The 12,717-nt window shown below is 48.0% G+C and overlaps 1 protein-coding gene across 1 annotated transcript in view; it reads left to right on the forward strand.

Annotated features, from left to right (window-relative positions):
- Nucleotides 1-9,533, forward strand: part of PAN2 (poly(A) specific ribonuclease subunit PAN2) — a 71,904-nt gene extending 62,371 nt beyond the window's left edge. The window contains exons 24-26 of the mRNA XM_044284602.1: nucleotides 6,235-6,328; nucleotides 6,651-6,848; nucleotides 9,342-9,533. Of these exons, the coding sequence (XP_044140537.1) occupies nucleotides 6,235-6,328; nucleotides 6,651-6,848; nucleotides 9,342-9,376 (327 nt within the window). The 3' untranslated portion in view covers nucleotides 9,377-9,533. The remainder of the gene's footprint in view (nucleotides 1-6,234; nucleotides 6,329-6,650; nucleotides 6,849-9,341) is intronic.
- Nucleotides 9,534-12,717: the final 3,184 nt, after the last annotated feature.

Here is a 12,717-nt window from a genome sequence, read left to right on the forward strand (position 1 = left end):
TTGACCTCTCTGCTCTCCCGGGGTTGAGCTGCGCCAGTGCCAACTTATCTGCACTGCTGCCTCCCCCACAGAAGCAATAGGAGGATCTGGGCAGCAATGGCTCCCCTACATCCCGCCAGCTAGGGGGTCGCCCGCACGCCAAGCCCCTCTTCCAGCTTCCTGCCACTGCGGTGCCAGTGGCTGAAGGGGCGACCCTGCTGGAAAGGACTGAGGGTGAAGACGTCGCACGGTGAGATGGCTATTCCAGCCCATACCCCGTCCCTATCTGCAGCATCTACCCCTCTGGGTAAGGGGGGCACCCGTGGTCGCTCATTCTGAGCGCTCATCTGCAGGACAATGCAGCACAGCAGCATCCTCAGCACCCCCACGCTTTTCCCCCCCACGCTGCTATCTTTCTCCCCCCCCCCTCCCCCTTATCGGGGCTGACTCCATTTTTCTCTTCTCTCTCTCTCCCCCTTCCCGCCGAGAACGGGGGGCGGGGCTTAGCGGTCCCGGCAGGGGGCGGGGCTTCCGCGCGTCATTTTGGGGGCGGAGCTACGTTCTCCTTCACAGGAGACATTTCAAGCGCTGGAGGGGGCGGAGCTTGTTCCCCGCGCTTTCTGCTGAGGTTTCCCGCGCTTCCTCACTCCTGACAGGAAGCTGGGACACGGTGGGGGACTCTAACCTCCTGTGTACATCGCTCGGCTTCTGTGGGCGCTCTCTGCTGCTCACTGCTGTTCACTGCTTCTCTGCTGCTGCTGATCTGGGCCATCTCCTGACGTTCTTCTGAGGCACTGGTAGGACAGTTAACCCTCTCCTAACCCTCCTGGTCATAGCTGCTATAACCCTTTGTGGTCTCTATATTAGAGTACAACCACACTTCAGCATGTCAGATCCCACAGGTGCCCCCAAACCCTGGTACCATGCCTGTACCGCCTGTAAGGAACTTTTTCCGCGTGGGCAATCTGAGCCGCATTGCCTTGCATGTCAGGCCCCGGTGCAGGGCCCGCTTCCCGCTGCGCCCCCCGGTGCCTCTGAACCCCCTGACTGGGCTAGGTCTCTGTCTCAGGCGGTGGAAAGCCTTACACACGTAGTGGGCCGTCTCGTGGATAGACCGCCTCTCCCACAGGCTGCCACAATCCCTGTCGCACCCGCTGGGACTACCGTTTCTGCCGCCCCCACTGGTTCCCTGCCTCCCAGCGAATCTTCCAGGGCCCGGCATACTCAGAAACGTTGAAGGGTTGAGCGCACATCTTCTCCAGATGCTTCGCTCTCTCCGCCATGCGTGCGAGCTCAGTCAAGTCTATCCTCTCAAAGGGATACGCTTTCTGAGGGAGAACTGGCGGATTCGGACGTGGACATGGACTCAGAGCTTCCGTCCAAATTGGCGTCCGCGGTGGGGCATCTTGTCACTAGCATCCGTGATACCTTTCAGCTACACGATGACCCCCCCAGCTCTGAACAGGCCGGCGTGTCCTTTCTCCGCCCCAAACAGGCCTCCAAGGTTTTTCCCATACACGCTGATTTTTCTTCTGTGGTATCCAAGGCTTGGACTCGGCCTAACGTCCGCTTTATTACACCCAAAAAGCTGGACATTTGTTATCCCTTTCCAGCGGATTCTGTGACCACGTGGACATCCCCGCCTAAGGTTGATCCTCCCGTGGCTCGCCTGTCCAAAAGCACTACTATTCCTGTACAGGACGGATCTTCCCTCCAGTCTGTTGAGGACCGTCGTACGGAATCCCTCTCCAAGGCCATATTTACTGCCTCTGGTTCGGCCCTTAGACCGGTCTTTGCCTCCGCCTGGGTTGGCAAAGCGGTCTCTGAATGGGGTTTGCAACTGGAACGGGAGTTAGGGTCGGACGTCCCTGTTCAGGACCTCCGTTCCTTAGCCCAACTAATTGTTCAGGCCGGAAAATTCGTCTGTGAGGCCTCCCTTGATGCGGGTGCCCTCATTGCCCGTTCCTCTGCCCTGGCAGTTTCTGTCAGGAGGGAACTCTGGCTGAAGGTTTGGGCGGCGGACGCCGCTTCCAAACGCTCTTTGGCCGGCCTACCATTCACGGGTTCCCGCCTGTTCGGAACCCGTCTGGACGAACTTATATCAGAGGCCACGGGTGGGAAGAGTACTCTCCTCCCCCAGTCCAGGCCAATGGGCGCCCCCCGTGGTCGCGCTGGTTCGTCCCGTTTTCGGTCCTTTCGCAAGCCTACCGGGTCTAGACCCGCGGCCAGTTCTTCTTCCTCTGGCCCAGCCCAGGATAGACGCAAGAAGCCGTTTTTTCGGACGCAACCTACCTGGCGCAAGTCCCAGCCTGCACGGGCTCCCACAGGCCAGCAGCCCTCTGCCTGAAGGTGCGCCCCCACCCACCCGGGTGGGGGGCCGCCTTCTCCTATTCAGGAACGTATGGCGGGCCCACATCTCAGACGCATGGGCGCTCGAGATTGTATCTTGCGGATACAAAATCGAATTTGCGTCCATTCCGCCAGACCGTTTCTTCCGATCCCGTCCTCCGCGAGATCCCGTACGAGTGGCCGCCTTCTTCGCGGCCATTCACTCTCTAATGGACAAGGGTGTCGTCGCCCCCGTGCCTCCGACGGACAGGTTCAGGGGGTTCTACTCGAACCTCTTTGTGGTTCCCAAGAAGGAAGGCTCAGTGCGTCCGATCTTGGACCTAAAACGCCTGAACCGTTTTCTCCGACTGCAGAGATTCCGGATGGAGTCTCTCAGGTCCGCAGTGGCCTCCCTGGAAAGAGGGGATTTCATGGCCTCAATCGACATTCAGGATGCATACCTCCACGTTCCGGTTGCTCCATGTCATCACCGCTTCCTGCGCTTTGCGGTGGGGGACGATCACTTCCAATTCGTCGCCCTTCCCTTTGGTCTGGCGACTGCTCCTCGAGTGTTCACCAAGGTCCTGGCCCCTGTCTTGGCCCTTCTACGTTCAAGAAGTGTTTTTCTTCTCCCATACTTGGACGACATCCTGGTCAAGGCACCCTCCTTCTCTGACATCCCGCAGTGTGGAACTCACTCTGGAGACCCTGACGCGGTTCGGTTGGATTATCAACCACCCCAAATCTTCCCTTACCCCCTCCAGACGGCTGATCTTCCTGGGGATGCTCCTGGATACAGAGTTGGCGGAGGTCCGCCTTCCGTCGGACAAGCGTCTGGCCCTTCGCGGGTCGGTTCGCAGTCTCCTCCGTCATCACCGCCCTTCCCTCAGATCCAGCATGCGGTTGTTGGGAAAGATGGTTGCCTGTTTCGAAGCGGTGCCGTTCGCACAATTCCGATCCCGCACCTTTCAGAGGGCAATTCTGTCGGCCTGGGACAAATCACTGAGGAGTCTGGACAGGACCTTTCTTCTGCCTCCCCTGGCTCGAGCTTCCCTCGGCTGGTGGTTGCATATCCCTCTAAGGGGGAAGTCCTTCCTTCCACTGAACTGGCTGGTGATTACCACAGATGCCAGCTTACGGGGGTGGGGGGGGGTTTTCCCTCCCCGGTCCGTCCAGGGCGTTTGGTCTCTATCGGAGTCCAGACTTCCAATCAATATTCTGGAACTGAGGGCGATTCTTCTGTCCCTCAGACACTGGACCCATCTGCTGAGGGCCACCCTGTTCGGATCCAATCGGACAATGCCACGGCTGTGGCATACATAAACCATCAGGGAGGCACTCGCAGCGATGCAAGAGGTGACCCTGATTCTCCTCTGGGCGGAGACGCACGTGCCGGCCTTATCTGCGATTTACATCCCGGGGGTGGACAACTGGGCGGCGGATTTCCTCAGCCGGTCCACCATCGACCCGGGAGAATGGTCCCTGCACCCAGAGGTGTTCGAAGCCCTTTGTCTTCGCTGGGGTCGCCCCGACGTGGACCTCATGGCCTCCAAATTCAACCACAAGGTCCCCCTATACCTGGCCAGGGCACGGGACCCGAAGGCATACGGCGCCGACGCGCTCGTCCTTCCGTGGCGCGAATTCTCCCTTCTGTACGTCTTTCCTCCTTTTCCCCTCCTGCCACGGGTTCTTCGGAGGATCGCGGCAGAGGGCGTCCCCGCGATTCTAATCGCCCCGGATTGGCCCCGCCGGTCTTGGTACGCCGACCTAATGTTGCTGTTGGCAGACGCACCGTGGCCACTGCCCTCCAGGGAAGACCTTCTCTCTCAGGGACCGATCTTCCACGAGCATTTAGGCTCGCTACGTTTGACGGCGTGGCTATTGAGACCGCCGTCTTAACGCGACGGGGTTTCTCCGCGGACGTAGTCCGCACCATGATCCGGGCTCGTAAGCCCGTATCCTCTAGGATCTACTATCGGGTTTGGAGGTCCTATCTGGGGTTCTGTGAGTCCCGGAGCATCCCACCTCTCCGGTTTTCTCTTCCCACAATCCTGTCCTTCCTCCAGTCGGGTCTGGACCTGGGGCTGTGCCTCAGTTCTCTGAAGGGTCAGATTTCGGCGCTGTCTATTCTTCTCCAGCGTCCCCTGGCCCCTCTAGGGCCAATTAAGACCTTTTTACAAGGGGTGGCTCACTCTGTTCCGCCGTACCGCCCTCCAGTTCCTTCCTGGGACCTGAATGTGGTGCTCTCGGCGCTCCAATCAGCCCCCTTCGAGCCTTTACGGGAGGTCTCCCTTCGCCTTCTGTCCTGCAAGGTCATCTTTCTTGTGGCCGTCACGTCTCTCCGACGGGTGTCGGAGTTAGCGGCTCTTTCTTGCTCCGAACCTTTCCTGATCTTCCACCAGGATAAGGTTGTGCTTCGGCCTGTCCCGACTTTCCTGCCAAAGGTGGTCTCCGCCTTTCACATCAATGAGGACATCGTCCTTCCGTCGCTCTGTCCCTCTCCTTCCCACCCCAGAGAACGGGAACTGCACCGTCTGGATGTGGTCAGGGCGTTGAGGATTTACTTGGAGGTCACCGGGTCCTTTCGGCGCACGGACTCCCTGTTTGTGGTTCCGGAGGGTTCGCGCAAAGGGTTGGCGGTCTCCAAGGTGGCTATTGCCTGTTTCATTAAACTGGCAGTGTCTGAGGCTTATCGAGCCAAGGGCAGACCTCCGCCTTTTGGCGTCACTGCTCATTCCACCAGAGCAGTCGGAGCTTCCTGGGCGCAGAGGCATCGGGCCTCGGCTGAACAGTTGTGCAAAGCAGCCACTTGGTCCTCTCTGCACACTTTCACAAAGTTCTATAGGGTGCATACGCATGCATCAGCGGATGCTGCGTTGGGCCGCCTGGTTTTGCAGGCAGCGGTTTCCTGATGCTCTGGTGGTGTTCCGCCTTGGGTTTGTGGTCCCTCCCTTCTTGGACTGCTCTTGAACGTCCCAAGGTCTGTGTCCCCCAAGGAAAATGGGCGAGAAAAGGAGATTTTTGTATAACTTACCAGTTAAATCTCTTTCTCGCTCTTCCTTGGGGGACACAGCACCCACCCTTCTGTGTTTGGTTACAGGGTTATGGTCTGGCGCCCCGTTGGGTTGCTGGCTGGTTGTTTCCGTTATTGGTTGTTATCCTTTCACTACTTGGACACGCAACTGGTAGCCTCTATCTCCAGGCTGAGGGTATAGCTGATGGAGGAGGGGCTTAACAGTTTTACTTAGTGTCACGCCTCCTAGGGAGCTGAGCTATACCCAAGGTCTGTGTCCCCCAAGGAAGAGCGAGAAAGAGATTTAACTGGTAAGTTATACAAAAATCTCCTTTTTTTATTTTTAACAAATTGCAGTCCCTTTTTATGCGTGTGTTTTTAAATATCTGATAACTACTTTTAATTTGAAGCCCCATCTTTAACCTCCCTGGCGGTGTTCCCGAGCGTGACTCGGGGTTAATTTTCGCTGCCAGGAGCGGTAACCCCGAGTCACGCTCGGGGTAACATTGCAGTCCTCCCTCACCTTCTGCCGGCGATCCGGCGATGTCCTCTGCTGTGCGCGCCGGCCGGCATATTACTTCCGGGTTCCGTTCCCTGCGAGCAGCAGCTGCGCATGGGGCGGAACTGGGTGGGAAATTCAAAAAAATATAAACAGTAAAAGTGACACACACACATAAAATAGGTTATACATTGTAATCTGAGAGGATTACACTGTATAACCTATCTGACATTTTATTACTGTACAGTGCCCCTTGCCTGCAATTTTACTGTAATTTGTGCCCAAAATTTTTTTTTATAACAGAACACCAAATTTCATGCTAAAAATTGTACCACTTTTGGTACAAAATTCCAGACATAATCATACCGCCAGGGAGGTTAATAACTGTTGGAGTTTTCTTATATATTGGATGCAGGTGCCAAAAGATCAAGTGATTGATACTGTCTATCTGTTTCACATACCACGTAAAAGAATGATCTCTCTAAGATACTTGGCATGGTATTTCCTTGGTGAGTATCCAGTTTTTTATTTTTATGTTGAAGAGTTTGTCACCACTAATAGAAGATTAGACTGTCGGCTGCTGCACCTGAGTTATGACGAGTCTTGCACCAAGTCCTAAATTAGGCGCAGCTACTGCCGGACTGTGATAATTCAGCCTGTAAATCTGTCTGTCTGTGTCTGTCCTCTTCATTCCCCCCCCCAACAATATTTCACTTCCTGTTGTTTTGCAGGCCTTTTTAATGCGCTCCTTTGCTACTCATGTTTCCCCATGTAGCACTCGAGTAAAAATAGGTGACCATACATGTATGGCTTAATCGCTTTATTTTCTAGATCTTAAAATTCAAGGGGAGACACATGATAGCATAGAAGATGCTCGGACAGCCCTACAGCTTTATCGCAAGTACTTGGAGCTTAGTTGCAATGGAAAAGAGCCAGATAATTTCCGCAAAGTGTTGAAGAGCCTATATGAGAAGGGACGAAAGATGGACTGGAAGGTTCCGGATCCAGAGAGTCAAAGCAGCCCAAAAAGTAAAGTGGACATGATTCTTCTTGACTCTGATACGAATTTTATACCATCAGCACAGTGACCTTAATTGACCATCTCTATTGCATCTGTTTCTTTAACTGACGCTGAACTAGTCTTATTTACCTTCTCAATGACCACTAACTTGTGATAGACGGCCTTTGTATTGTGTGTATATACTACTTCTTTATGATGTAATGTCTAGAAGTATTTATAGCAATGATTAGCTTCCCACTATGTGGAGTTAGTTGCATTCATGGCTGTGATTGAATTACGATGCATATCATTTAATTTGACAGCTTTGTGGACAGACAGTTGGACTATATTCTATTCTGACAAACCTCTTATGAATGATTGTCTGTCTACCTCGGAATTGCCAACTTTTGGTTCTGCTATGACATTGCTGTCTCCAGTGTTAACCTATTTTAGAAATGGTATCATGTTATTGAATGCCAAGAACTTTAACTGGAGTTGGTTTTGCATCGCTGGAGAGCTTCCTAATATTCCTCGCCTGCATCCCGTATCAGATAGTAAAGGGTATTGTACGGTAGCGGAGTTGTTCTGGGACCCTTTTTTTTTTTTTTTTTTTTTTTTTTTGATCATAAAATGTGATCTGATCTTCATCTAAGTCACAATAGACAATCAGTCTGCTTAAACTAATAACACACACAGAATTAAATGTTACCATGTTTTTATTGAAACACACCATGTAAACATTCACAGTGCAGGTGGAAAAAGTATGTGAACCCTTGTATTTAATAACTGGTTGAACCTCCTTTGGCAGCAATAACTTCAACCAAACGTTTCCTGTAGTTGCAGATCAGACGTGCACAACGGTCAGGAGTAATTCTTGACCATTCCTTTTTGCAGAACGGTTTCAGTTCAGCAATATTCTTGGGATGTCTGGTGTGAATCGCTTTCTTGAGGTCATGCCACAGGATCTCAATCGGGTTGAGGTCAGGACTCTGACTGGGCCACTCCAGAAGGCATATTGTCTTCTGTTTAAGCCATTCTGTTGTTGATTTATGTCTATGCTTTGGGTCGTTGTCCTGTTGCAACACCCATCTTCTGTTGAGCTTCAGCTGGTGGACAGATAGCCTTACGTTCTCCTGCAAAATGTCTTGATAAACTTAGGAATTCATTTTTCCTTTTGATAGCAATCCAGGCCCTGACGCAGCAAAGCGGCTCCAAACCATGATGCCCCCACCACCATACTTCACATTTGGGATGAGGTTTTGATGTTGGTGTTCTGTGCCTCTTTTTCTCCACACAGTGTTGTGTTTCTTCCAAACAACTCAACTTTGGTTTCATCTGTCCACAGAATATTTTGCCAGTACTGCTGTGGAACATCCAGGTACTCTTGTGCAAACTGTAAACGTGCAGCAATGTTTTTTTTTGGAGAGCAGTGGCTTCCTCTGTGGTATCCTCCAATGAAATCCATTCTTGTTTAGTGTTTTACGTATTGTAGATTCACTAACAGGGATGTTAGCATATGCCAGAGACTTTTGCAAGTCTTTAGCTGACACTCTAGGATTCTTCTTCACCTCATTGAGCAGTCTGCGCTGTGCTCTTGCAGTGATCTTTACAGGACGGCCACTCCTAGGGAGAGTAGCAGCAGTGCTGAGCTTTCTCCATCTATAGACAATTTAATTTGTCTTGCCGTGGACTGATGAACAGCAAGGCTTTTGGAGATACTTTTATAACTTTCCAGCTATATGCAAGCTCTTTTGTGTGAGGCATCATTCACATCAGGCAATGCTTCTTGTGAAAAGCAAACCCAGAACTGGTGTGTGTGTGGTGTTGTTGTTGTTATTATTATTATTATTATTATTATTATTATTATTTTATTATTATTATTATTATTATTATTATTATTATTATTATTATTATTATTATTATTATTATTATTATTATTATTATTATTATTATTATTATTATTATTATTATTATTATTATTATTATTATTATTTTTTTTTTATATAGGGCAGCTGTAACCAACACCTCCAATCTCATCTCATTGATTGGACTCCAGTTGGCTGACACCTTACTCCAATTAGCTCTTGGAGATGTCATTAGTCTAGGGGTTCATATACTTTTTCCACCTGCACTGTGAATGTTTACATGGTGTGTTCAATAAAAACATGGTAGCATTTAATTCTTTGTGTTATTAGTTTAAGCAGACTGTGATTGTCTATTGTTGTGACTTGGATAAAGATCAGATCACATTTTATGACCAATTTGTACAGAAATCCATATCATTCCAAAAAGTTCATACTTTCTCTTGCAAATGTGTGTGTGTGTGTGTGTGTGTGTGTGTGTGTGTGTAGAGGTTTCATAGAGTAATTCTAAATATATGTATGTGCCGATAATTATTTCCCACATAGACACGACTTGATGTGCATAAATGCTGTAGGTTTCCTTTGTCACAGTTTTACTATGAGTTACAAATTCAAATGTGAAATTTGCCTAACTGATTTCCAATTTTGTTTTATCCACAGATGCGCCAGTGTATTCTGCTATGGTGGGACTTTAGTGTCCTTTTTAATTTCTTTTTATGAGCTTAGTAAATTGGAAACTAGTTTTCCATTTACTATTTTTATTGTTTTTTTGATTTTTTTTTACTTGTGCTGAATTGTGACGCCGTTCTGTGAACGCAAACACATCTACTTTTAATAAAACCTTAAACTGAATCCAGTGTCTTTCATTGATCCCATAAGGTGATATGCCTTCCTAACATATTGTAACTTGCGGTGCTTGAATTATGGACATCTGTGGCCTGTGTCCTTCCTTTATGGCGGGCTTCTTTCCTTTGCGCGTGTCACATTTCGACACCCGGCTGCGGCTAACTGCTTCCAGCAATGTGCAGCGTATTCTATGAGGCCAGCTTGGGGGGGGAGAAAATGGTGTGTGTGTGTGTGTGTGTGTGTGTGTGTATATATATATATATATATATATATATATATATATATATATATATATATATATATATATTATATATATTATATATATTAGTACAGACCAAAAGTTTGGACACACCTTCTCATCCAAAGAGTTTTCTTTATTTTCATGACTATGAAAATTGTAGATTCACACAATCAAAACTAGGAATTAACACGTGGAATTATATACATAACAAAAAAGTGTGAAACAACTGAAAATATGCCATATTCTAGGTTCTTCAAAGTAGCCACCTTTGCTTTGATTACTGCTTTGCACACTCTTGGCATTCTCTTGATGAGCTTCAAGAGGTAGTCATCTGAAATGGTCTTCCAACAGTCTTGAAGGAGTTCCCAGAGATGCTTGGCACTTGTGCCTTCACTCTGCGGTCCAGCTCGCCCCAAACCATCTCGATTGGGTTCAGGTCCGGTGACTGTGGAGGCCAGGTCATCTGGCGCAGCACCCCATCACTCTCCTTCATGGTCAAATAGCCCTTACACAGCCTGGAGGTCTGTTTGGAGTCATTGTCCTGTTGAAAAATAAATGATGGTCCAACTAAATGCAAACCAGATGGAATAGCATGCCGCTGCAAGATGCTGTGGTAGCCATGCTGGTTCAGTATGCCTTCAATTTTGAATAAATCCCCAACAGTGTCACCAGCAAAGCGCCCCCACACCATCACACCTCCTCCTTCATGCTTCACGGTGGGAACCAGGCATGTAGAGTCCATCCGTTCACCTTTTCTGCGTCGCACAAAGACACGGTGGTTGGAACCAAAGATCCCAAATTTGGACTCGTCAGACCAAAGCACAGATTTCCACAGGTCTAATGTCCATTCCTTGTGTTCTTTAGCCCAAACAAGTCTCTTCTGCTTGTTGCCTGTCCTTAGCAGTGGTTTCCGAGCAGATATTCTACCATGAAGGCCTGATTCACACAGTCTCCTCTTAACAGTTGTTCTAGAGATGTGTCTGCTGCTAGAACTCTGTGTGGCATTGACCTGGTCTCTAATCTGAGCTGCTGTTAACCTGCGATTTCTGAGGCTGGTGACTCGGATGAACTTATCCTCCGCAGCAGAGGTGACTCTTGGTTTTCCTTTCTTGGTGCGGTCCGCATGTGAGCCAGTTTCTTTGTAACGCTTGATGGTTTTTGTGACTGCACTTGGGGACACTTTCCCCAATTGCCATAATACAAATTCTAACAGTCTCTTCAGTAGGACAATCAGCTGTGTATCCACCTGACATCTCCACAACGCAACTGATGGTCCCAACCCCATTTATAAGGCAAGAAATCCCACTTATTAAACCTGACAGGGCACACCTGTGAAGTGAAAACCATTTCAGGTGACTACCTCTTGTAGCTCATGAAGAGAATGCCAAGAGTGTGCAAAGCAGTAATCAAAGCAAAAGGTGGCTACTTTGAAGAACCTAGAATATGGCATATTTTCAGTTGTTTCACACTTTTTTGTTATGTATATAATTCCACATGTGTTAATTCATAGTTTTGATGCCTTCAGTGTGAATCTACAATTTTCATAGTCATGAAAATAAAGAAAATTCTTTGGATGAGAAGGTGTGTCCAAACTTTTGGTCTGTACTGTGTGTGTGTAAATATATATATTATATAATTTTTATTTTTTTGGGAAATTGGCTGATATTTGGTTGTCCTCTTGTCTCCAGGGCACAATCTAGAGGCTTTACTTTTGATCTAAAGTGCAATGCCTGTTCAAAAAGACTACCTGAAAACTATAAGAAAAATTATGCAGATCCTTCATGTCAGAAATTCTGAAAGAGGAACAACCAAATATAATTTCAGATGTTTTTTTCTGAGATTAAGTTTTTCATTCATGAAAGAAAGAAATCTTCCTTAGCCTCTAGGTCTACTCCCAGCACTCCTAATCCTCCGGCAAAAAGGTTAAAGGGAACCTGTCACCAGTTTTATGGTGTCCTAACTAAGGGCAACATAAGTGACTGATTCGCTTAGCAAAATGCTGGGTCACTTTCTTTAATTGCCCCAGTCAATCTGCCAACATCTTGTATTGAAAAGCTCCAGCTGATAATGATGAGTCATGAATAATCATGAGCTCCTGACTCTCTCCGCCCACCTGCTGCTGAGTGACAGTTTGTTTCCATTGGAATCAGCAGCAGGTGGGCAGGGGAGTGGCTATAGCTCGGAATTAAATATACGCTGGACTCAATGACATCATGCCGGACTTGAATCAGCTCATTAGCATGCAGCATCTTTGTGTGTATATTATGAGGTAACCATCTGTCACACCAGTAAGTGAATACATCTAAGGTACTTTTTAGTAGTTAATGATTGTATATAATTATTTAGATTATAATCAAATATCCACATGACATGTTCCCTTTTAGGCTTTCTGTTCAATCCTCCTCTGATCAAGAGGACATTGAGGAGGGCTCCGCTTCTTCTAGACAAGTTTTGGAGGAGGATCTCCTCTCAGAGGGAGAGATCAGAGAAAACAAACTTTTTTTTTTTTTTTTTTTTTTTTTTTTTTTTTTTGTCCTCTTCTGAGGACATGGAAGATTAGGGAAATTATTATGGAGGAGTGGCTAGATCCAGAAAAGAGACTAGGTGTCTCTAAAGAATTCTCAAATAGTCTGTTTTGATCAGTCAGAATGTAAGGTATTTGATATTCCTAAAGTAGATCTACAAGTAGCCAATGTTGTGAAAAGAACAGCATTACCATTTGAAGATTCCCAGCTAGGGGATCCTTTTGATCGCAAAGCTGAAGGTTTACTAAAAAGATCTTGGGAATCTGCTATGTTTGGAGTGAAAACCAACATAGCAGTGACTTTGGTTGCTAGAGCCATGTACATCTGGTTAGCAGAGCTAGAGGATCATCTAAGAAATAAGTCTCCTAGAGAAGATATTAGCAGGATAGACTGGGGAGAATGGTCCTTAAATCGGGATATCTTC

The sequence above is a fragment of the Bufo gargarizans genome, chromosome 3 (genome assembly GCF_014858855.1).
Source record: "Bufo gargarizans isolate SCDJY-AF-19 chromosome 3, ASM1485885v1, whole genome shotgun sequence".
NCBI lineage: Eukaryota > Metazoa > Chordata > Amphibia > Anura > Bufonidae > Bufo > Bufo gargarizans.